This window comes from Magnolia sinica, chromosome 2, assembly GCF_029962835.1.
Source record: "Magnolia sinica isolate HGM2019 chromosome 2, MsV1, whole genome shotgun sequence".
Taxonomy (NCBI): domain Eukaryota; kingdom Viridiplantae; phylum Streptophyta; class Magnoliopsida; order Magnoliales; family Magnoliaceae; genus Magnolia; species Magnolia sinica.
The window spans coordinates 510,509-532,981 of NC_080574.1; the positions used below are offsets into that span (position 1 = coordinate 510,509).

Sequence of the window (22,473 nt, forward strand, 5' to 3'; positions counted from 1 at the left end):
TAGAATAAAAAATAAAAAATAAAAAATAAAACTAAAAGAACCAAACAGCTTCTTATAAAAGCAAATTGAACTTATCTTGTTAATTGATAGGATTTCCTCCTAGGACTCGACCAGTCGTGAGCCTCGCTCGACCGGTCGAGTGGGGCTCGACTCAAAATTCAGCGACCATTCAATGTTTTTCCTTCTAGGTGTTTGACCAGTTGAGAGAGGTGTTCGACCAGTCGAAGACTCGGCTCGACTAGTCGAATTTACGCAGATTTGAGTTCGGATTTTGTGTGGACTGTGAAAATCCGAGGCCTTTTACAACATGATGTGGAAGAGAGTTTCCTAAACTATAAATATGAGTGCCTAAGGCTTTTATAGGTGATGCAAGAGGGTTTTCTAAAGTTTTGCAAGAGTTTACTAAAGAGTTTAGGGTTATCAAAGGTGTGTGAGAGAGAGAGAGAGAAAGAAAGAGAGGAAGCTTGTTGAAGGGAGGTTCTGTTCGTATAGATGATCTACTGTGCACTTGATATCTCAACGCTTCTACGTTCTCGTAATTGGTTAGATCTCTCCGTTTTTCTTTTATTCTTTTATTATTTATCCACTCCTGCGTGAACGAAAAAAGTTGTAACGTTCTACTTCATAGTGTATTGTTGATCTGGATGAGGTCCTGTGGTTTTTACCTCTTCGAGGGTTTTCCACGTAAAAATCTCGTATGGTGTGGTTTGTGCTTTGATTTATTTCATTGCTTTATTATCTCATAATTTTGATTTGTACTAGAAGGCTTGATCCTAAGATTTTATGTAAGGCCTCCAACATTAATCTCCTGCATGTTAAAAAAAAATGGAAATTACAGCACATGACAATAATATAAAGAATGATGATAGAGATTCCCGTGCATATAGCAAACTGTATAAATACCACAACACGTTGTTGCAGATCCAAGCAATACAGTAAGTAGACCTTGTCATGACACAAGAATCATTGTTGCTGGTGCAGACACGAGGTGTACTACAACACATGATATAGATGGACAATGAAATCTAGTTTGGCCAATCATCTATGTTATGCATGCATGTGTGCCCCCACCATCTCTTTTGCCTTTGATCTATCGGGGAAGAGTCCAGATCTTCTGCTTGCCACAAGCAGAGTTTTATATTTGTTGCAATGTGATTAAGCTATGCTTATTGTAATGTGACTGAGCCATGTTATCATTGATTGCTGAACATAGTATAATCATATTACAATAAGCAGAAAATCTACTTGCGGCAAGTAGAGGATCTGAATTAGGTGGGGAGAAGAAATGAAATGGTATACTGTGCCAACTGTACCAGCTACTCACTTTTCATCCTATTGCATCTTAGATGATGATATATGAACTGGTGGTGTTGTGGGATCTATCTTAAGAAATATATGTTGAGTGGATGATTATATATGAAGATTAATTTTGAATATGAAAAGTAAACTTTAAGTTTATCATATTCAAATCCAACAGTCCATGGTTATACATCACCAACAAAGTATGATCACATAATTATAGCTTCTATAATGTAATAATAAGAAACAATGAAAGATTGAGATCAGCATCTAAGTGCGATCAAGGGTGAAAATCCATCCCATATGGTACTGTGGCAGGGGTCTACCACACCCCACCAACTCCACGGTGCATTGATGTGCAACGTTTCGTGGGCATCACCATGATGTATGTGTTAGATCCACACCGTACCTAGCAATATGCATTCTGCGATATCATTTTAAAACATGAGCCTAAAACAGAGGCATGTTGAGGTGATCGAAACCGTTTATCTGATAGTTTTTAAACCGGATGAAGGATGCTCAAAGTAAAAAAAAAAAACTCTACCCAGATGGCAGATCGTAGCCCTTTGATCAGTGGCTTAACGCAAATGGTTAAATCATCGATGCACACGAAGGAACACATGTTGGATCGCTGGGGTCTTCAGATCTGGAGTATATTACGAGTCCTCACCATCCATGACTGGGGCCTGCAAGTTTGGACGGCTTTGTAATTTTATCAGACAAGATCCCCTGCTTGTATAAACTGGATGAAACAGTTGATCACCTCCGATGCACCAGTGCCCTCTAATCTCTGACAGTTGAAAAGAAAAATAAACGATGCAAGAATCAATGGATAAAATTTGTCTGATGAGTTTTATTGCGTAGTCAGATTGACTGGGTTGATGTATTTGTTTATATAAGTTAATCAATTTAATTTGCAAAGCTGGTCATAACAAAAATCGACTATTAAGGATTATTTAAAATGTCATTGATTTTTTGCGACAATTATAAATATGGTTGCAAAATTTGACTTTTAGCGATGAAATTGAACTCCTCGTTAAGAAAAGCCTATTGCAAAAAGTTTAAATTATTGTAGTAGCGGCTATTATTGAGCTCGGACGGACTCATGTTCCACAGCTCGCGTAACGGGAATGAGACCCAACCATATGTTTGTGTGGGTGACCCACCATGCTGTTTATTTTCCATCCAAACGTTCATCAATGCGCCTCACCAAGATGAACCAAGTCCAAAAATTAGGTTGATATAAAAACCCAGGTGGGCCACAGTACTGGGTATGCTTACAAGTTTTTAGTGTGATTTTACAATTTTCTTTTCCCTTGGTGTGGCCTACCTGATCTCTTGGATATTGTAAAAATTAGAAGCAAAGCACGATGGACGGAGCTGATGTCACATTTACAACATGTTGGCTCTACAGGGCTTGGATGTTTTACCTACTGCATCAAACAGGTTATGGATGATCCACCGTATGCCAGAAACACATTTTAACTTTGGGTTTAGTGACCGATCCTTTCAATTGATGATTTTGGATGATCCAACGGTTTAGAATGTTCCAGAAGCAAGCAGGCCACTAGGGGTCGTTGCCACGCTGATATAAAAGACGTGCTGCTCGTTTCATGAATTGCACGCACATCCACGTAAACTAATCTTAGGTCTTATGGTCAGGGGAAGCCAAAGGCATCGGTTAGAGGGGAAGCGAGGGTGTGGATTGATCCCCACCAATACCAATACCTTCTTAAGGAGAGAGTGGTAGGTGGACCGATCTATCATGAGATTGACCCAATCCCTCAATTTCCTAAATAAGAGATTGGGAGAGCTCATGCTTGGATCGTCCAACCCACGGATGAGCAAAGCAAGTCCAATCCATGGCTTCAATTGATCCTCTCACATCTAGAGTGTGCCTTTCTGATGTAGAGCGGGTCACAGACACTTTCATGTCCAAGATGAATCAGAGAAGGCTTGATCGGAGGTAGAAGTCATCAAGATCATCAGAACTTTAAAATAGGCATATCTCACAAACCGGAATGAGTTACTCGAGGTATCATATATGATTTTGGGGTAGAATGAGCTACTTTAGCCAACCAACCCAGCTATGTCGGGTTATTACGCTGAATTTGGGAGATTCCATCATATCGACTGTCGAATTCAATGTTAATTTAATTCTATTTTTACTATAAATAATAAGTTTTAATTTGATTATAATTCTTCAGCCATTAGGCTACACGGTTAACCTATATAGGACACTTATTATAAATAGAAAATTTACTATTTATAGTAAGTTACAAATTTTAAAGAGTTTTAGTTATAGTTTAATTCCTAAGCTTATTCTAAGCCTTGGTATCCATATTTAAAGGGGAGTAGACTCGTTTATTTCGTTTATTAATATTCAACAAATTTATTTTGATTTTCTAGAATTATTTGTAGTTTTGATTTTTCCTCGTGGAATTGAGAAGTTTCTGTAAGGAGTTAAGAGAAGTTTCATGCATTTGTAGTAATTATCCCACCTCAGGAAGACCGTGATCGACCTTATTGCGTTCATCCTGTGTCACTTTCATTAACAAAAATTCATAATACCACCAGATTTTTTTTTTTTCTTTTAAATTTAAATCTTTACACGTCAAAAGCCTGACTTTTTTGTACATTACGGTTTTAATATTGGTCCAGTCCAAGGTATCTCATAACGGTATTTGCTGGTGCATTGGTCAACTCCCTGGCAAATGTGATCAGATGGCCTTGTAACCAATTGCCTAAAAAAAAAAAGGCTAAAAATTTGCCGGTAAACTTTAAAAATTATTGGTAATTTTCTGAATTTGTGAGAGTTTTAAATATGCATCTTTTTTAATTTAATTTTTAGCATGAATTTTATTGCTTAACGTGCTATTCTTTAGTGATACCCCTTATTATGATATTTTCCAACATGGTCCACCCCGCTTTGGTTCATTAATTCCAATTCAAATTGTATTTTTGATTATTAAAATAGTCTTAAATCTAATTTAAGATTAGTTTTAAGCTTTCTTATTGATTTTAGTGAATAATGAAGTGAAAATTAAGGAAAAAAAATAATAGTAACAACTACTAGGTTCTTTATGGCTATATTGACCCAATAACAACTCCAATGCTGGGTTGTATTGGCTCATATTGGCCAATATGAGCCAATACAACCCATTTTTGGGACAATGGACCAAGTCATGACCCATGTATCATATAACATTGGTGACAATTCCGTTTAGGGATTTTGACCATACTAGCACTGTGGTATGGTCAAAATCTCTAAATCAAAGGGAAGTTTTAAATATGCTGAAGGTAGTCATTTTACATGTCTTAAAAAGTTTTTCATACTAAATTACCTTTGTCCATGTATTAGTAGTTATACGGTTTTTTAATGAATCAAAAGTTAAGTCGTATTTAATCATAAGAAAATGATGTGTGGAAAGTCCTTTTTTGGGCGTGGGCAAGGCTTAACTCGTGGGGCCCACATAGATGTATGTGTATAATCTATGCCGCTCATCCTTTTTGCTGTGTCATTTTAGAGTTAGGACCCAAATATCAGCCCAATCCATAGCTAGTGTGGGCCACATAATAGAAAGCAGTGGTGACAATGTCACTCACTGTTGAAACTTTTCAGGCTCATTGTTATGTTTGTTGGAAGTGGATCATGCTAAAGTCAAGATTTCTTGGGACCAAGGCGAGTTGGCCGAAAAGGTGGATAGAATAGATCACCCAATTGTGAGCCTTAGGCTATGGTACCAATGATTACATTCTTTTAGTGTGAATTTACTTCGTAGCCTTTTATCAATTTTTGGTAGTAAAGGAAGTAGGGGTGTACATCGAGTCGAGCTGGCCTCAGCTTGACTCGGCTCAGCCATTAGCTGACCTCAGCTCAAACTTGACTCGGCTCGGTCCTTGAGCTTGACTGGCCAAGCTTGGCTCGGTTCGGTCAGCAGCTCGAGCCAGATGAGCCAAGATCAAGCCGAGTTCACCTGTGCAACATTTCCACAAACACCTAGCCTACACCTTTAAAATCCCACTGTATGTAAAACAACAGCAAAAGTTTTTCAGGTATTTTATCAAACACCTTCTAAAAAACATAAAAGTCAAGAAAAAAAAAAGGATATTTGTTTCATATACATACCTTGTCACCAGCCACACTTCGTTAAGTCATTTCATCAAACACTTGATGAGCAACATCAATATCAAAGTAACTGAGTCACCGAACTGGTTTGATTCGAGTTCGATTTGAGCTGGGTTCAATCTGAGTCAAGTCAAGCTGCGGCTAGCTCGAACTCATTTTTGAGCTCAAAAATTCAGCTTGACTCGGCTCGAACTCAACTTTGAACCGAGCCATATTGAGCTTTTTCGAGTCGAGTCGAGGGAGCTAACCGAGCTAGCTCGGTTTGTGTACACCCCTAAAAGGAAGTGATCACATGACAACTATCTCGACCCTCAAAGTAGACAATCCTTGTTCAAAAATTAATCTCTATCATCAAAACTTGCTCATAGGTTGAAATAATGATTATATGATTGATCCATTTCGCTCATTGTTTATATTCGGGGCTGTGAAATAAAATTTCAGAAATTAAACAAGGAATTGATTGAAACTAACAGGCCGAGGCTTCTCGTTCACAGGTCTTCTCTCGCTGGTGCAGTTGCTTGCCGTGTTGGGAGTCAATCCACTGACCTATCCCTATATGGAAAGTGGTAGATCTTATTAACTAGGCTAAATGCTTTGTTTTATAAATAAATAAAAAATTAATTTATTAATTTGTTTAGTGTGCGTCTTGTGTGGGTCATGGAAATCAAAGTTGTTATAACTAAGGTCTGCAAATCAAGTTGATTCATGATTCAAGTGGGCCACACCAAGGAAATTAGTTATGAGAGAACTTCAGCCGTTGATTTCACAGGGTCCACCTGCTGTGCAAAATTGCCTGATTTTTTGCATGCCCCTTCTTCCATGGCAGATGAAAGGATGAAGGGGGCTAAATGGTCCAAATTCCATGTACATGGCACCATGGACCTTTTACGGAATCAAGGGTGGACATCCCGTCTTAACAGTTTCCCTCAGCATGGCCCACTAAATCATAGACCGGCCTGATTTTTTGGCCTTGGGCCTAAGTTGATGGGATGCATCAGATAGTCTGCTTGGATTTCTTCAGCAACAGATCATGGGGGCGCCACCCCATTTTCTGTGCATGAGAGAGAGAGAGAGAGAGAGTCTGCCAATTTCAAGAGAGAGAGAGAGACAGAGAGAGAGAGAGAGAGTCTGCCTAATTTCATGATTTGCTATGGTTTAGTGAAAATGAAAATTTGGGTCTGGGTCAGCTCTGTTAATCAATGGCAAAAGTGTCATGTGTTAACCAAAGTTTCTCTAATTTGTATACATTTGTTTAATTCCAAAACTAATGACGGTCCACATTTAACATACACTTATGGCCAGCTCGATTAGTAACCCCACACACACACATGACATGTTGGCCTGTTTTGTGGAATGGATGTATGTGGGGCTGCTAGCATTGATGCCTTAAATTCGCCGCTTGCCAGCCAGAGTACGTGTGTAGCTGTTTGACATTTTTATGTTCCCAATCCGCACCACCTTAACCACTTCTAAATTAAGCATCTTCCATACACTTGCTACACTGGCACATGTGTTATGTGCTTATGCGGTGTGTGTAGGACTATATATATATATATATATATATATATCCTGCACTGCAAGAACAGGGCAGTGCAGTGCACTTTCAGATCTCTGTAAACATGATCACTGGGTCTTAAAATTTGGAGGCAGTCATTTAAAGCAGTTACACCCAGCTGGAGGGTTGGGTTTACTCGGATTAACCTCTCATTTATACTCAGAAAAGAAGGAACAAAAAGGATTTTTTTTTTTTTTTTTAAAAGGTCATTTAAAAAGTTACTGCAGGTAACAAGACAAGCATTCAAGTAAGGTTAATTTCTATTAGAGCTGCAACTTGGGTTTGGAACCCGAGTTCTGGTGAGGCTGATTGGGTTGTCAAGGTCCGTTGTTTGGGGTTCGGAAATACCAATCTGATTTGAAATCGGGTTGAGTCAGGTTGTGTTGGACACCTTTGGTTGGTATTCAGGTCATGTTGAATTTCCAGTTGGGTCATTGCTCATGCATTAGTGGTAGACTCACGGGAGTTTCAACATGAGGTCAAGGGATCGAGAACCCGTTGTGGTGAAATCCCACTGTAGTATGAGTACATGAGTTCATGTAGGATGTGAGTGTGCGTTAAAAAAAAAAAGAGTCGTCTTTGAGGTGTGTTCAGGCTCAGGTTATTGCTCAACATGACCCAACCTGCCCCTGCTGCACCCTAGTTTCTGTGCAATTCAAAGGGCATTTTGCGTAATTAACCATCATGAATCTGCATCTTAAAACCAAATCACAAGTCCTCCCTACCTCTGTACCTTATGTTATTAGATAAGCTTAACCAATAGCCGTGGGATCTGCGGTTATGATTAAATCATCCAAACCATTGATCTTTACCAAGATGGTGGCCATCTCTAAATCTCTATGATAGAAAGATACCAAAACGGTCCACATAACAAAAGTTAAGTAGATAGTCTCTTTAAAAGAAAGGAGTAAATGATCAAAGTATTGCAAGTCAATGGTTTGGATCATTTAAAGATGATCCAACATTCAATATTAATTCGGGTCCACGCGTAACTTACTGACACGTGGAAATCTAGTGTAGCAAGACTCTTTGCAAACCACTTCCTCTCCTTCCAGTTTCCACTAGCATCACACGTGCCTATGTAACTGCTATAAATTAATAGAAGGCCCACCGTAATTAAGAAATAGGGATTGTGAAGAGGGAGAAAGAGGATAAGATGCGGAGATATCGGCGAGAAGATATGGGAATGGTACGAAGGTGACAAGAAACAAACAGCAGTAATTTCGATTCATTTAATGCACCTCCCTTTGAAAAGTCGTAATATCTCCACCTTATGCTATTACACATTATTATAATGATAACATAAATATCTCAAATCCTTCATAGAAACTATTTTCCATGGTCATCTTGCCCGTCCATTTAATGGGCCTTTGATCAGGTTATTTCACCTTATATGAATCAACTCAAATGACTCTATTAATTACCTTTCATGATCGAATTTCTAGCAACCAATAAGATGAGCCAAGAGAGAAGGGATTTGTGTTGACTTGGTCGAAAAAGGCCCATTCATATGGAATACATGCAAAGTAGAGATGCAACTCTGGCTCTTTTGATCAAACTTACCTCATGAGGAACCAACCTGCCCTAACTCGTATTCTAACCCTAAGTTGCCAACACAAAATTCCTCTATACTTGATTGAACCCAACTCAATCTAACATAACCTGACCCAAATACATGTAATCATTCCTAAGACAACCTAACCCGATGATGTAGGAGGAAGTTAAGGGAAATTATATGGACGGCTAAGATCCTAAGAAATTAATCACACTAGAAAGTTTGATCCAAGGGTTTAACTCACACTATAGCTTCTTACAATCATAACTTGAGACTGGATATCCGTTTAATGTATATAATATGTTGTTGGAAAGTTATCGACAATCTCTATGCATCAGTGTACACCAAAAGTTATTAGCGCTTGAATGATTTATCAGAAATAGGTCTTTGTAAGAGTTAATTTTGAGTTTTAGTCAAAATTTAATATTTTTAATAAGTTATGATTTTTGTTATTTTAAAAATTGAAAAGTTCTGGAATAATAATTTAAATTTCTTTTTTGAGTCATGTAATTATTTCAATTCAAAAGTTATTTATTATTTTTAGAAAATTTATTATTTTAAGAAAGTTTATTATTTCATAAAAGTTACTTTGGGTTTAGGACTTATATAAAGAGCTTTGTAGAGAGATTTTATTCAAAATTTATAAATTTATAATATTAATTTTATCTATCATTTGAAAGGTTTGTCTCTTCTTCTGAATCCAATGGTTTTTCATGAGATGAAAATGGTGATCACTTTTCTTTATTCACGCACTCATTGGTCTCAAAGGGAGGTCTTTCCTCCGATCATGGTTCAATAACAAATCAGGTAGCAACAATCCTATGGACAATGTTTAATTTTGGGAATCAATCATTGATGAACGTTGGTTGTGTGGCCTTTTTATGAAAAATTAGATTGTTCAATGCATTAGTTACATGTGAGAATTGATTGGGTGATCGAAGCCATGGATAGCAAATGTATTCATGGCAATGAACGAACACACTACCGTAGAAGGGGCTCATGGCCAAGTAATTCGATTTCCAACAAGTAAAACACCCACGCTAGTAAGCTACAATCTTATAGAGTGAAGTTAACATAGGGGGGCAATTGCTTTTCAACTAATAAAATGTTAATTAAAGAATAAGAATAGCCTATGTAGATAAAATGTATGCCTCTTGAAGATCAAGAAGAAGAGTGGATCTTGTTGGAATATTTGGTTGAATTAAATAGATTATAGAAAATCGAGAACAAAAAAAGAAAATAAAATTTTGAGAAAGAGGACTTATTGAATTGAGTTGAGGCGTGACTGAGTCACTCGGCTTGAAATCGAATTTGCTCCCCTTGGACAGTGTCCCAAGTACAACAGGTTTCCAGAGCAATCGACCTCCAAGATACAACGACTATGACCCGGTCTCAGCGGTGCACTCACTGTACGAGGGCTCGAACCATTTGCAGTTTAATCCAAAAGTGTTGAGTTGACTTAGCGATGAACTCAGTAAAATTCTTAAACCAGAATATCAGAGAGAGTTTTATAAAAGAGAAAAAATTTTCGTATTTGCAAATATAAATTGGAAGTCTTTATATAGATTCCGAAGTGGTGCATAAGCACCCTTTACAAAGGGTTAGGTCCGTTAGGTTTAAACCTAACAGATGCGACCAACCGGAACGGACACACTTCTCTGTTTTAAAACGAAAAGGCGCAAGTGCGAGTACACTGTCGCAAATAAAGTCCCGCGAGTACCCCCACACACATACCTATGTGAGTACACTTGCATCGCACCCACACCCAGCCCAGCCCGTCCCATCCTGTCCTGTCCCATCGCGCACGCGTACGTGCACACGCACATGGATACAAACACGGACATGGACTCGGATACAAGATATACAATGCAAAAAGTCTATCTTATATACAAGATATATTTCTTTGTCAAATCCGATGTGGGACAAAAGAAACAACTCAAAAACACCAACAATTCCAAAAGTGGAGGGAAACCAAAAATTTGAAAATCAAAATTTAATATTTATTTTAAAACAAAATATAACAGATCTCTCTAGATGGAGTAGTGCCTTTTGATGAATCCATTGTCAAATTACTCAATAGATCCATGGATGGATCAATTGAAAGATCATGGATGAGTTAAAAAATTCCTAATTAAGTCAAAATCTCAGTTGATGAAAGGATCTATAGAAATAATGAATTATTAGATACAGATGCTTTGATGGCCAAGAAGATTGACACTTTCATGGTCATCCTAATGCACTTGACAAAGATTTGTGTACATCTACTTTCTTTGTAATGACCAAAGTCAATAAATCGAAGGCTGATAGTGATGACGACAATAGCATGACAAGTTGATGTTAATCGGAGCGACCAATCACAAATCCAGTATTATAAAAGAAGTAGAAGTTGACACCTTATATTTGAAGGACTGTAAAATATAGATGTTAAAGTTTTTTTTTTTTTCTTTCTAAAGTTCTATCATAAGTATAAAATTTCAATCCGCTGTGTAGGCCTTTACCATCAGCCGCGATGCCAAAGACAAAGCAGTCGCACTATAAAACAATGCAATTGCAATGGGCTACTATTATTCTAAACTCGGACATAGGTTTTACTTTTCAGCTGGAGGGATCTAATATAAGAGAAAGTCAAGAATAGTCATATGGACAGCTAAGATCAAAAGAAATTGAACTATAAAATTCAATCCAAAGGTCTAGGATGCACTAATGTTTCTGGCATGGCCATAACTTCATGATCAATTATCCATTTTGGGCACATAATATGTTGTAAAGTTATGATCCGTACATGCTAGCCAATGGCAGAGATTATTGACTCCCTAACGATTTCGTAAAAATGAATCATTTTAAGAGTTAATTATTTTTGTTTTTAGTCAAAATTTATTATTTCTAATAAGTTACAACTTTTATTATTTTAGAGTATTTTAGAATTTGGAAAGTTCTAAAATAATTGAAAATTCTTATGTAGAAATTTGAATTAATTTAGAAGTTGTATTTTATTTTAAACAAATTTACTATTTTAGAAAAGTTTAACAGTTTGTAAAGAGTTTAGGTTTATGACTTATATAATGAGCTTTGTAGAGAGAATTTATTTAAACTTTATAATCAATAATACTAATTTTATTATTCATTTTTAGAGATTTCTCTATCTCTTTGTGAATTGGAGGGAAATGCTTAATAAGAAGATGGTAATTTATTCTCTTTCATTCATACACATGCTATATCCCTGGATCTGAGTTTGCTCAACGGATCCAGCCCCACCAGAATATTTCAATTTGGGCTGTTATTTTTCAATACTAGCCTAATTTGAACTTGGGTTTGGGTTGACCCAACCCAAGTTGTAAGAGCCTAAGTAGGGAGAGGAGAGAGAGGAGTCATGTAGGCTACAAGCAAAGAACGCTAATGTGTCCTGCATTAAGCAAATAATAATAATAATAATAATAACAATAAAATGGAATGAATGCCCTTGATATCCTATTTACCGAATTACCCTTTAACTACATTGGAAATTCCTTCCCATGTCCTCCTGAACAATGAATTCCCTTGGCTGCTAGCGGGATTTATACATTGTAGAGATTACAAAACCAAAGCAACCCAAAGGATTTATATATTATAATAATAATAATAATAAAGACAAATCAAATAGGAACGTTATTCATTTCCTCCCCCTTTTTACACTTGATATAATAGAGCCACTCATGTATTCACTGAGCAGACTCAGCCGAGTTTCCGAAGTTAAAATTTTTTTCCTGAGTCAACTCGGCCGAGTTCCTGGTTCATCATCACATCTTTTCTAATAGGGAAATATAGACTAGGAAGAAGGCTGACTTAACCATATATGACGTAGGTTCAGTAGCTAAACTAATTGTGTGTCATTATCCGGGCAGACAAATGTCAAATTTTCCGGCAATTCTAAAACAAGGGAGAATCTGAGGGAGAAGAATTGACTAAGTTGAGAATGTTATTCCAGTAATTCTTGCCCTCATCTTTGTCTCCATCAGCGTTGTCGGAATCAGATGCATCTTGATCATCGGAATCATCAAGGAGAAAGTCAGTGAAGCCATCTGTGAAATTAGGGGGAGTGGGTTCGGTTTTTGAGGATTCTGGTGACCACTGTCCTGGTGTTGGGAACACCATATCATGGACATTGCTTGCTGAGAACACCGGATTCTCTAACCTGGTCTTTTCATCATCAGTTGATAACCGGTTCGGTTTTCCATACCCTTTCCAATCTTCTACTTCTTCCTTACAGAGAGCCGAGCCGTTGATGAATTCAATCATGGCTGTTGGATTATCAGAGAAACCAAGGGTTGGGATCGGAACATTATTGTTCTCTGAGAAGCTCAGAGTGGAAGTGGGCGACTCCAGATCATGGCCACTTGTGCCAACGGCAGGGATGCCTCCTTTGGTTGACTTTGACCAGACTCCCTGCCATCGCTTGAGCACGTCAAGACAGGGGGGTGGGCCCGAGGGAGGTGGCTTCAGGGGAGGTGGAGTCGAAGCTGAAGCTTGGGAGCTTAGTTGAGATTGGAAGGACGCTGAGCGAAGCTTTGATTCTCTGACGAGCCTGGCTTCAGCTTCGAGACGAGCGCTCTCCCACTGAGCCATGTGGCTAAGATTGGCAGAGTTCTTGGTGTGACCGTCAATGGAACCGGGGGAGTCGGATTTGGGCTTGTGGGTGACAGGATCTATTCCCATCTTCGTCAATCGCTTCTTCAGATGGGTATTCCAATAGTTCTTGATCTCGTTATCTGTTCTCTTGGGCAAATGTGTCGCTATAGCCGACCACCTGAAAGGGTAGATGCAATGCACCACTTAGAAAAGACGGATCACAACCCTTGAAAACATCAATCAGAGAGAGCGAGAGAGAGGCAGGAGTTTCAATAATTTTCAAGGCCAAATAGTCTCAAGTATCTAATCATTTTCGTGAGAAATGGAAGAAGCCTATTTACTTAGTCATGCTAATTAGTTAGAGTAGTTTCACATGGCAAGCACACATTTCCTAAATTGTGGCAATTAGAGATCTTTTTTTTTTCAAATAATGTGCATCATTTCATGGCAATTTTCAAAGAAACAGATGCAACTTAAAGAAGCAATTCAAATCAGACTAGTATCAGAGAAGTAAAGTTCTCACGTAACTTAGAGAACTAGTGTTCAACACAAACTCTGTCTTAACATCCTAACCATACAAAGAAACCCATTTTTTATCTCATGGATTTTTTTATTTTGTTATTTTTTAATTTTATTTTTAACATGCTAATCATTTAAAGAAACCCATTTCCATGGCAAAAATCGAATTTATTTCTTTCAAGGATGGGAAAAAGAAATCCAAAGAAGAGAAGTAGGAGAGAAAATTTGAAAGTTGTATTTCAGCATCGTAACGACATAAAGACACTAAATCATGGCAAATGGAAGAAAATTTTGTTATAATTATGAGAACTTTAGTGATCAAAACCTTATAATTAATCAGAAATAGTAATTTTAGAAAGAAAAAAAAAAAAAAAAACCATTGACAATTTTGTAGCAAAAAGGGGAAGAGGAAAAAGAGAATTGGAGTATTTTAAAATCAGGAAACTAGAAATATTTCAAATCCATATATTTCAAACCATTAGAAGATCAAACTTCTTTGAAAATTAAAGATAATCATTTTGAATAATTATGTAAAACCCAAAAATTAATGTAATTAGAGGGTTATAATGTGCAACCAAAAAAATCAAAAGAAAACACATTATAGACAAAATTAACCAAAATAGCAACTAGTTAAAACTCAAAGCCCATAATCTGCATTTTCTCTGAAGAGAACTTGCTTGCAAATAAATAAAGATGGAGTATCACTTGAATCTGACAAGCCACTGACAAGAATTAAGGGAACCCATGTCCATTTTGGCGAGTGAAGATAAATACATGGAAGACTGATGGAGAAGAAGAAAGTTGAGGAGAATCATTTCAAGCTACCAAATTCTCCATCACAAAAGAAGAAGAAGAAGAAGAAGAAGAAGAAGAAGAAAGAGACCTTTACGAATTATTCATTTTTTCACTCTCAGTTGCAGTTGTGCGTCTATCTGTATCTTTTTTCTTTATTATTATTTTCTTTTTTTCTTCCACCATCAGTGGAATCAAGAAGAGAAAAATTCATCAAAAGAAAAGGAAGAAAAAAGGCCACATGATGACAAAATTTAAGCTAATTACAAAACAAGAACCCGATAATTAATTGCTATTTGAAGACCATTGTAACGAACAAAGAAGGAAGAAGAAGAAGAAGAAGGATGACCTGTTCCCCAGAAGAGCATGGAGCTGAATTATGGTTTGTTCTTCTTGTAAACTGAATTTCCCTCTCTTAATGTCGGGCCTAAGGTAATTAGTCCATCTCAACCTACAGCTCTTCCCACACCTCTGAAGGCCTACATCTCAGAACAAGATAATTAGCAACAAGAGATTAGAAAAGAAATGAGTAGCAGTCATGGAAGAGAATAAAACATTGTAAAACAATTACCAGCCTTTGTTGGCAACGCACGCCAACTCCCATGGCCATGTTCATCGATGTAAGCTAAGAGCTTCTGATCTTCTTCAGGTGTCCATGGGCCTTTCTTCAAGCCCACCTTGTCGCAGCAAGGAGATCTGCCCATTTCAGAATCACTCCACACGCAGATGATGTAGGTTTAAGCTACTTGTAACTGCATACGACGAAAGAAGTGGTTCTCAAGTGTTGGAGAGTGGTGAAGGAAAGAAGAGAGGGTGAGAGTGAGGGATGGATAAATAGAAAGAGAGAGAGAGAGACGGGCAGAGAGAAGAAAGGTCAGCGACATGTATTGTATGGGATAAAGAAATAAATGGTTGGATTTATGAAAATACATGCAAATGACAAAAGTACCCTTGAATTCCCTCTTCCTCCTTTACCGTCTGTATAACACTTTAATACCGTCGACTATAACACTTTAATACCCCCCCCCCCCCCTGCTCGACTCACTATACTATCATTATCATTGTGTGGGCCACACATAGCTATCAATCCAGACCGCCCGAATTGCATGGCTCATTATTTGATAGATTATATCCCAAATTCGTGATAATAAAAAATTATATTAACCGTAGGGTAATGGCCATTGAATTTGGACCACCGACAGTTTACTTTTGCTGTTTATTTGAGACCATACATAATAATACATAATAGGAGTAGTGGTGCACATTCAAAGAGAAAGAGAGAGAGAGAGAGAGAGAGAGAGAGAGGAGAAATCGCTGTGACTCACTGAAGCTTTACATGTGCCTTATTTTTACATTGACGTCATAATATGAGACAACATGACAGGCGTATGACATGGATTGAATATGGTCATCATCGTAGGCGTCACGGAGCTTTTGTTGCAAAACCTACTACCTTCTTTGTAATTTTCACTAAAAAAGACAAGAAGTCCCAATGAACTACTTGCATTAAAAAAAATGAAAAGATGTATTAAAAATCTAAGCCATTTTAAGGTTTTGGCAAATGAAATTTAAACTTAATGTTGAATAATAATAATAATAATATTTTTTGTTTTGCATGTGCCTTGCATTCTGCAGGGCACGGTTGAACCGTGAGAATTCATAGTCGGCCATGACTTACTATGATGTTCACAGTCAATCGTGATTTGTTGTGATGTTCACGATCGACTCTTGGTCGACAGCAGTGCGACCGTCAGGTTTTATGATTTTGCACGAAATAGGCCAGGTATTTAAGTCTAGTTTTTATTAGGGTCATGTTGTTTTCTTTCAAGGGACTAGAATTTGCCAAAGGAGAGGGTTTACTAAACTTGTAAAGGGCTTATGATGGATTTCTTAAGGGAGCTAAGAGTTTCCTAGAGGTGTGCATCGCAAGGGGATATTGGGTACATTTGTAATCAAAGAAAGTGAGTCTATACAATTTGAAGGTTTTGATTATAGTGGATCACTGTCGCTTTGTGTTGTGGTTTTTTTTTTTCTACAAGAGTTTTCCATGTAAAATATTGTATGTTTGTGAATTATTTGCTTTTGGTTAGATTAGCCTGCATTATTATATTGTTCTATCTTCGTTTAATATGCTTTCACAAAGTATACAGATTGGTGGTGGTGTTAAATCCGAATTTCTAACAACTAGGGTTTGATCTGGGTTTATTGTTGACTTGGGTTTACATTGTTGTGATGTGATATAGAAGCGGATTTACTCACAAAATTTTTTAGTTATAAAAATATCCTCACTTCATTTTAAAAATATATATCTCTTCACCTCTTTTGATTATTGGAAGTTTTTTACCCTATGAAGCTAATAATTAGGGCAAAACCATGTAAAAGTTGCTTTCTTAATTCATAATGCCTAGTTTGAAAAAGAAAACATCTTTACTCCCTATTATCGAAGATTAACAAACAAAGAAAGCAATAGCCACATAAGACATTGTGACCAAAGCTTAGCACAACACATGACATAGACAGTTATCGATAGTACAACTTTGTTTGCATCCAAACATCTCTTAAGGCTGAGCGATAATTTAAATGCTCTTGAGACATATATATAAAACCAATCGATCTATTTGGGCTTTTAATTAATCGGCTCATCCATATGTTGGGCTATGTTTATTTTTCCCCTAAGTCATTGGTTTTTCAAACTGTTGATGCAAAAATCTGGTCACCCCAGCTGAGCTCCGACGGCTTGCTCCGAGCTCTGTAAGCCTGCACAGGAGAAGGGCAAAGGAAACCCTAGCTAGAGCAGGGGACCCTCCGATGCCAAAGTCAAGTTGGGAATCTGGATCTAAGTTGTGTAACCGAGAGTTAGGGTGCGAGATCTTGTGTACCTGTTTTTGCTGCTACGCTCTCTATTTATACCTTTGGTGTGGAGTAAGCGCGTCCGTTAATCTTGGCATGATCCTTGCCATAAGGCGAGAACTGTGCGCATGTTGATCTCAGCCGTTACCCTGAGATCGTGTGCCGGATAACTCTCTAAACATGCCTTAGTGGGGTTAATCCCTTTACATGATCCTCGGCCACGTATGCATTCAAGCCGATCTTAGCCCATAGCCCTCTAAGCTCATGAGCGAGCTAATCTCAGTCGGATCTCAGATGACTTAGATTGGCATCGAGTACTAGATCTCTGACTCTGGCCTACGAGTCGGACGTGTAATGCCATATTCTCATCTGAGCCGGGCTTCGCTTATGATCCTTCGAGCTACTGGTCGGAGTCGATGGGTCGAGCGTGTAATAGCTTCCTCCGAGTTCCAGGCCGGTGTCGAAGCTCAGGTGTGTGATCCAGGGCTATAGTTCTTCGGATGAGAGTTCTAGACGTTGGCATGACCCATCTTCCTCTCTTCAGAAGTCCTAGTTTTGGAATCGTAGTTCGGAAGCGTGGCTAGTTCGGATGTAGTGCTATTAGTCCAAGGCTCTGCTCGTTGATTTCTCTAAGTCGACCTTTGTTGGGTTCAACTCAGATTTTACCATAACAGAAGCCCCCTACTCTCTGAGTCCGAGCTCAGACTCAAGGAATTAATATCTGAGAAAATGAGCTGTCACCGTACTCATGATGACGAGTCGGCTAAGTTGAAATGAATCGTCATGATGATCACACTTCGAGATCTGCACGCTGTACGATGGTTGCAGCTTTACGAGTACTGACCGCTGGATGGCGAACGTGTGGTGACGGTTGAGGATTTGAATTGGCCGGATGAGCAGGATGTCACCGCGTGGACGTTGAGAGGTGAAGAGCTATCTGCATAATAAATGCTGCTCAGTGTTGGCAGTGTTCGGTTTGGAGAGCGTCGGCTTAGACGAATAACCTACTACCACGTGTGTAATCAGGTTAGGGACCGAGCCGTTTCAGCTTCGGAGACAGTTGTTTGTCATGATTACATTGGGCTGGTAGCGGCTATATAAACCCCGCCCAGTTTTCATTTGAGCTCTCCAGTTTTCTCAATTGCATTCCTTGTGCTTCATTTTTTTAAGAGCTTTTGCGGCGAGAAGCTTTCCGAAGATCAGTTCCTTGTGAGTCCTTCCCAAACTCCTTTTCCATTTCCTTTTAAACATTATGTTGAACGATTCGGATGGAGTCCAAGAGGTTCAGGCAACGAATGAGGAATCTGAGTTGGAGACCACTGATTCGGAGCGCGGGTATTCTGAAGGTCCCTATGAAGTAATACCGCTTCATCCTCCGGTCAAGAAGATTGCGGGCCCAAAAGCCAAAAGTCATGGCACGGGATCAAAGAGGATACTCCATGATCCGGTGGGAAGGGCCAAGGTCGGGCCTTCGGGAGGCTGATTTGAAGTGGTAGTCCCTGAAGGCTCAGTCCTGATTGAGTCTCAGATGGCTCAACTCCGCGTCGAGTACCAGATCCCCGACTCGGTGTATATCAGAGCACCTTCTCCCCTTAATGCTCCAGGTGACCATACTGATGGGGACGTCGCTATATTCGTCTGCGTTCTTTAATACAGGCTTCAATTTTCCATCCATTTGTTTGTGCACCTGACGACCGCACGTCTGAAGCTGGCTCTGGGTCAATTGGCTCCGAATGCCTAACGGATTCTCGTCTCCTCTTACATTTTCTGGCACCAGCTAAAGAACCAACACCTGACGCCGGACGAGTTCTTGGCTATGTACTAGGCTAAATACGACAAATCCGAGCCGTAATGGTACTATTTCTTAGCCAAGCCCTAGTGTACCCCTGGCCTGATAACCAGACTTTCCACCTCCAATAAAGACTGGAAAGGCAAGTGGTTTTGGGTCTAGGGGGAGTGGGAGACGCTTGCTTCTGAACTCGGTAACCTATGGGTCCGAGTCCCCACCAAAAATTTCAATGCAGGTTGAGTTCAATTTGATTTATAGTGTTTCCTACTTCCGGCTCGTTTCTCCATTCTGACCTATTCTTTGTTTGCAGTTTCCTGAAAGGGCTCCCCAACATCCCCCCTTCCTACGAGCTTAAATTGCTAGGACTCGTGTACTTAAGGAAGAACAGGGTGTCTGGCACGATATCATTAGTCTGGATAGCCTCATTAACTCCGAATTCTGTAGATTCAAGCCCCTCCCCATTGGTTTGGGTGAGTATTGTGACCTCTTATACAGTTATCTTCTCTGTAGGCGTGTTTTTGAGTTGATTCATTTTTCGTCAGGTATGGCTAAGGCTTCGGAGTCGAAGAGGAAGAGATTGGTAGTGCCGCTTCCTCCTCTAAGCGTGATGATGGCTTCTGAGCTGTGTGTTAAAATCATGACGAAGAAGAAGAAGACTGCATCCCCTACGGCCAAACCTGCTGTAATCCCTGACTTAGCTCCTGCCTCAGCCCCTGAGGGCCCTCTGGCTGCTCCGACCCATCCACCTGGGATCGAGAGGGAGATGGTCGGAAAGATAGTTGGAGTGGCTCTTTCTCAGGAAGGGGACGCCTTGGATGAGCCCATCCACATCAACATCAACCTCACTGCTGTTGAAGTAGATTTTTTGGCCGGCATGACGAATGTCCTGGCTGGAAAAAGTGTTGTCCCCGAGGCCGAGCCTTAGGCCTCTGCTGTCAGCGGTGTGGGGAGGGCTGTTGATCCGATTCCTCCCTCGGGATTGGAGGTGCTTCTTCCAGGATACCATATGTCGTTGCTGAACGACTGAGAGGCTAAGCTCACGACCGAGGCGTCAATTGCCAATACTCTCGCCCGTCTCCTCGAGTTGTTCCTAAACGACTTGCCACAGTCTGCTACATAGTAAGATTTCAACATTATTTGTTAGCTCTGATTGTAGTTTCTATTTTCTGACCATTTATTTTTTTCCTTCTGTCATTGCCGATGTTTGTCCAGATCCGAGAGAGGTTAAGGGTGATGACTCGAATTGAGGGGGAGAAGGCCGAGCTTGAAGGGCTCTTGAAGGTCTCGGTTGCCGAACATAAGAAGTTGAAGGTCCTGATGGGAGAAGGCCAACTGAGGGAGCTAATGCTCCAAGGCGAGGTCAACGGGCTCCAATCTCGCTTGGACATTACCGAGTCCAAGTTTGCGTGCGTGAAGGCTCTTACTGAGCGCGTGGAGGAGGACAACGCACGCCTCTCAGTTGAGGTCGAGGTGGCAAGGTGTGAAGCTTCCGAGGAGCTGGCTAAAAAGTGGGTCAAACTCAAAGCCTTGGCTGCATCACAGGCTACTACTGCTGTCGAAGAGTTCAAGTTGTCGTCGGAGAGATCTACTGAACTGGATAGAGTCTATTACTATGCCTACAATGCTGCCTACAACGCATGTCTGGACGACGTTAGAGGTCTCCATCCCGACATTGATCTCGACTCCTCGGCGACGGATGACGCCGAAGAAGCTCTAGCAACTAAAGCCGGAGAGGCTCTTGCCACCGCCGAGGCTGAGGAGACCCTTAATGCTCAACCCCCTAGCTTAGTAGCTAGTCCCTCTTCTCGGAGGGAATGATATATTTTTTTTTGTCATGAATGGATGTCCCATAACTTTTAGCTTTTAATCCTTACTTTTTGAATGATGATAGGATGTTTATGGTAGATTGTTTTTGTTAAACTTATCGAATTGTCGAATGACGAGCTGACCTCTTCTTTAAGGGGTTGGTTCGTCGAAGGATTTCATTTGTACACGTGAGAAACGATCTTTCATAGCATACTCAAATGGTGAGGTGATCATTCTGTAGATTCACTCTAAAGTAGAAAATGACGTTCTTTTATTAAAAACTGCAATAACAAGTTAACTCGACCCATACATAGTTTTTCCCTTCAGGGATAGTAGATCTTCAATTGCTCGACATTCCAGGGGTGTGGTAATCAACGCCCCTCCAAATCTTCTAAGCGATACGACCTTGGCTTAGCCGAGCCGACTACTCGATAAGGTCCCTCCCAGTTCGGACCCAGAGACCCTACGCTAGGTCCTATATTGTTCTGAAATACGCGACGAAAGATTAGATCTCCCCGTCAGAATCGCCTCGACCTGACCTTGGAGTTGTAGAAATGGACAACTTGTTGATGCCGAGCTACGACTCGAAATTTGGCAACGTCTTGTAGCTCTTCAAGCAAATCAAGGTTTGCCGTGATCAACTCGGCATTCTGCTCTTCCTGATAGTTCCTCACCCGTGTAGTGTGAAGTTTTATCTCGACTAGGACGATTGCCTTTGAACCATATGACAGAGAGAAGGGGGTTTCCCCTGTAGATGACTGAGTCGTGGTTTTGTACGCCCAGAGGACAAGCGGGAGCTCGTCGGCCCAGTTGCCTTTGACTCTTTCCAGCTTCGTTTTGAGATGATGCTTGATAACCTTATTCACAGCTTTCGCTTGTCCATTGGACTACGGATGACGAGGCAACGAGTACACGTTGACAATGCTGAGCCTTCGACATATGCTTCTAAATATGTCGTTGTCAAACTGCTTCTCATTATAGGACACAATAGTGCGTGGGACTCCAAACCGACATATGATGTTCTTCCACACAAAGTCCGTCACCTTTGCTTGGTAATCTTAGCCACGGGCTCGGCCTCTGTCCATTTGGTGAAGTAGTCAATTGCTACAATTACGAACTTGGTCTGTCTCGTGCTGCAAGGTAGAGGTCCAATGATGTTAATCCCCCATGAGCGAATGGCCATGGTCCGCTCATGGGGGTCAGCTCTTCCGCTGGCAGCCTGTTCACACCCCAAGTATAGGGTTGTGATGTAGTAATAAACTCGGTAAGATCAAGGTCGAATCCATATGGATTGAAACCTATACGTAATATGAAAATAACTTGAACTAGAACTAGGATAAGATGAAATCTAAACCAAGTGAATATGAAGAAATAATGGTGAAAATATTAATCTAAAACTGGTGAAATTTAAAGGTAGAAAACTAGGGATTCAGAGGATCCACTTGTAGAGATCAGGGAGATCTATGCTTGATTCATGAACTCAGCTGGACTACGAGTCTTATCGTCATCCAGTTGGAAGATATATCACTAAAGCTCAATGTGAACTTCCTTCGATCTAGTTTTCAATAGAAGAT

The 22,473-nt window shown here is 39.8% G+C and overlaps 1 protein-coding gene across 1 annotated transcript; it reads right to left on the reverse strand.

Annotated features, from left to right (window-relative positions):
* Positions 1-12,172: 12,172 nt before the first annotated feature.
* On the reverse strand, positions 12,173-15,313 carry LOC131231012 (transcription factor MYB16-like). Its single transcript, XM_058227070.1, has 3 exons — positions 15,026-15,313; positions 14,804-14,933; positions 12,173-13,321 (listed from the first exon to the last, which is right to left on the reverse strand). The coding sequence occupies exons 1-3, from the start codon at positions 15,156-15,158 to the stop codon at positions 12,445-12,447; spliced, it is 1,140 nt and encodes a 379-aa protein (XP_058083053.1). The 5' UTR covers positions 15,159-15,313; the 3' UTR covers positions 12,173-12,444.
* Positions 15,314-22,473: the final 7,160 nt, after the last annotated feature.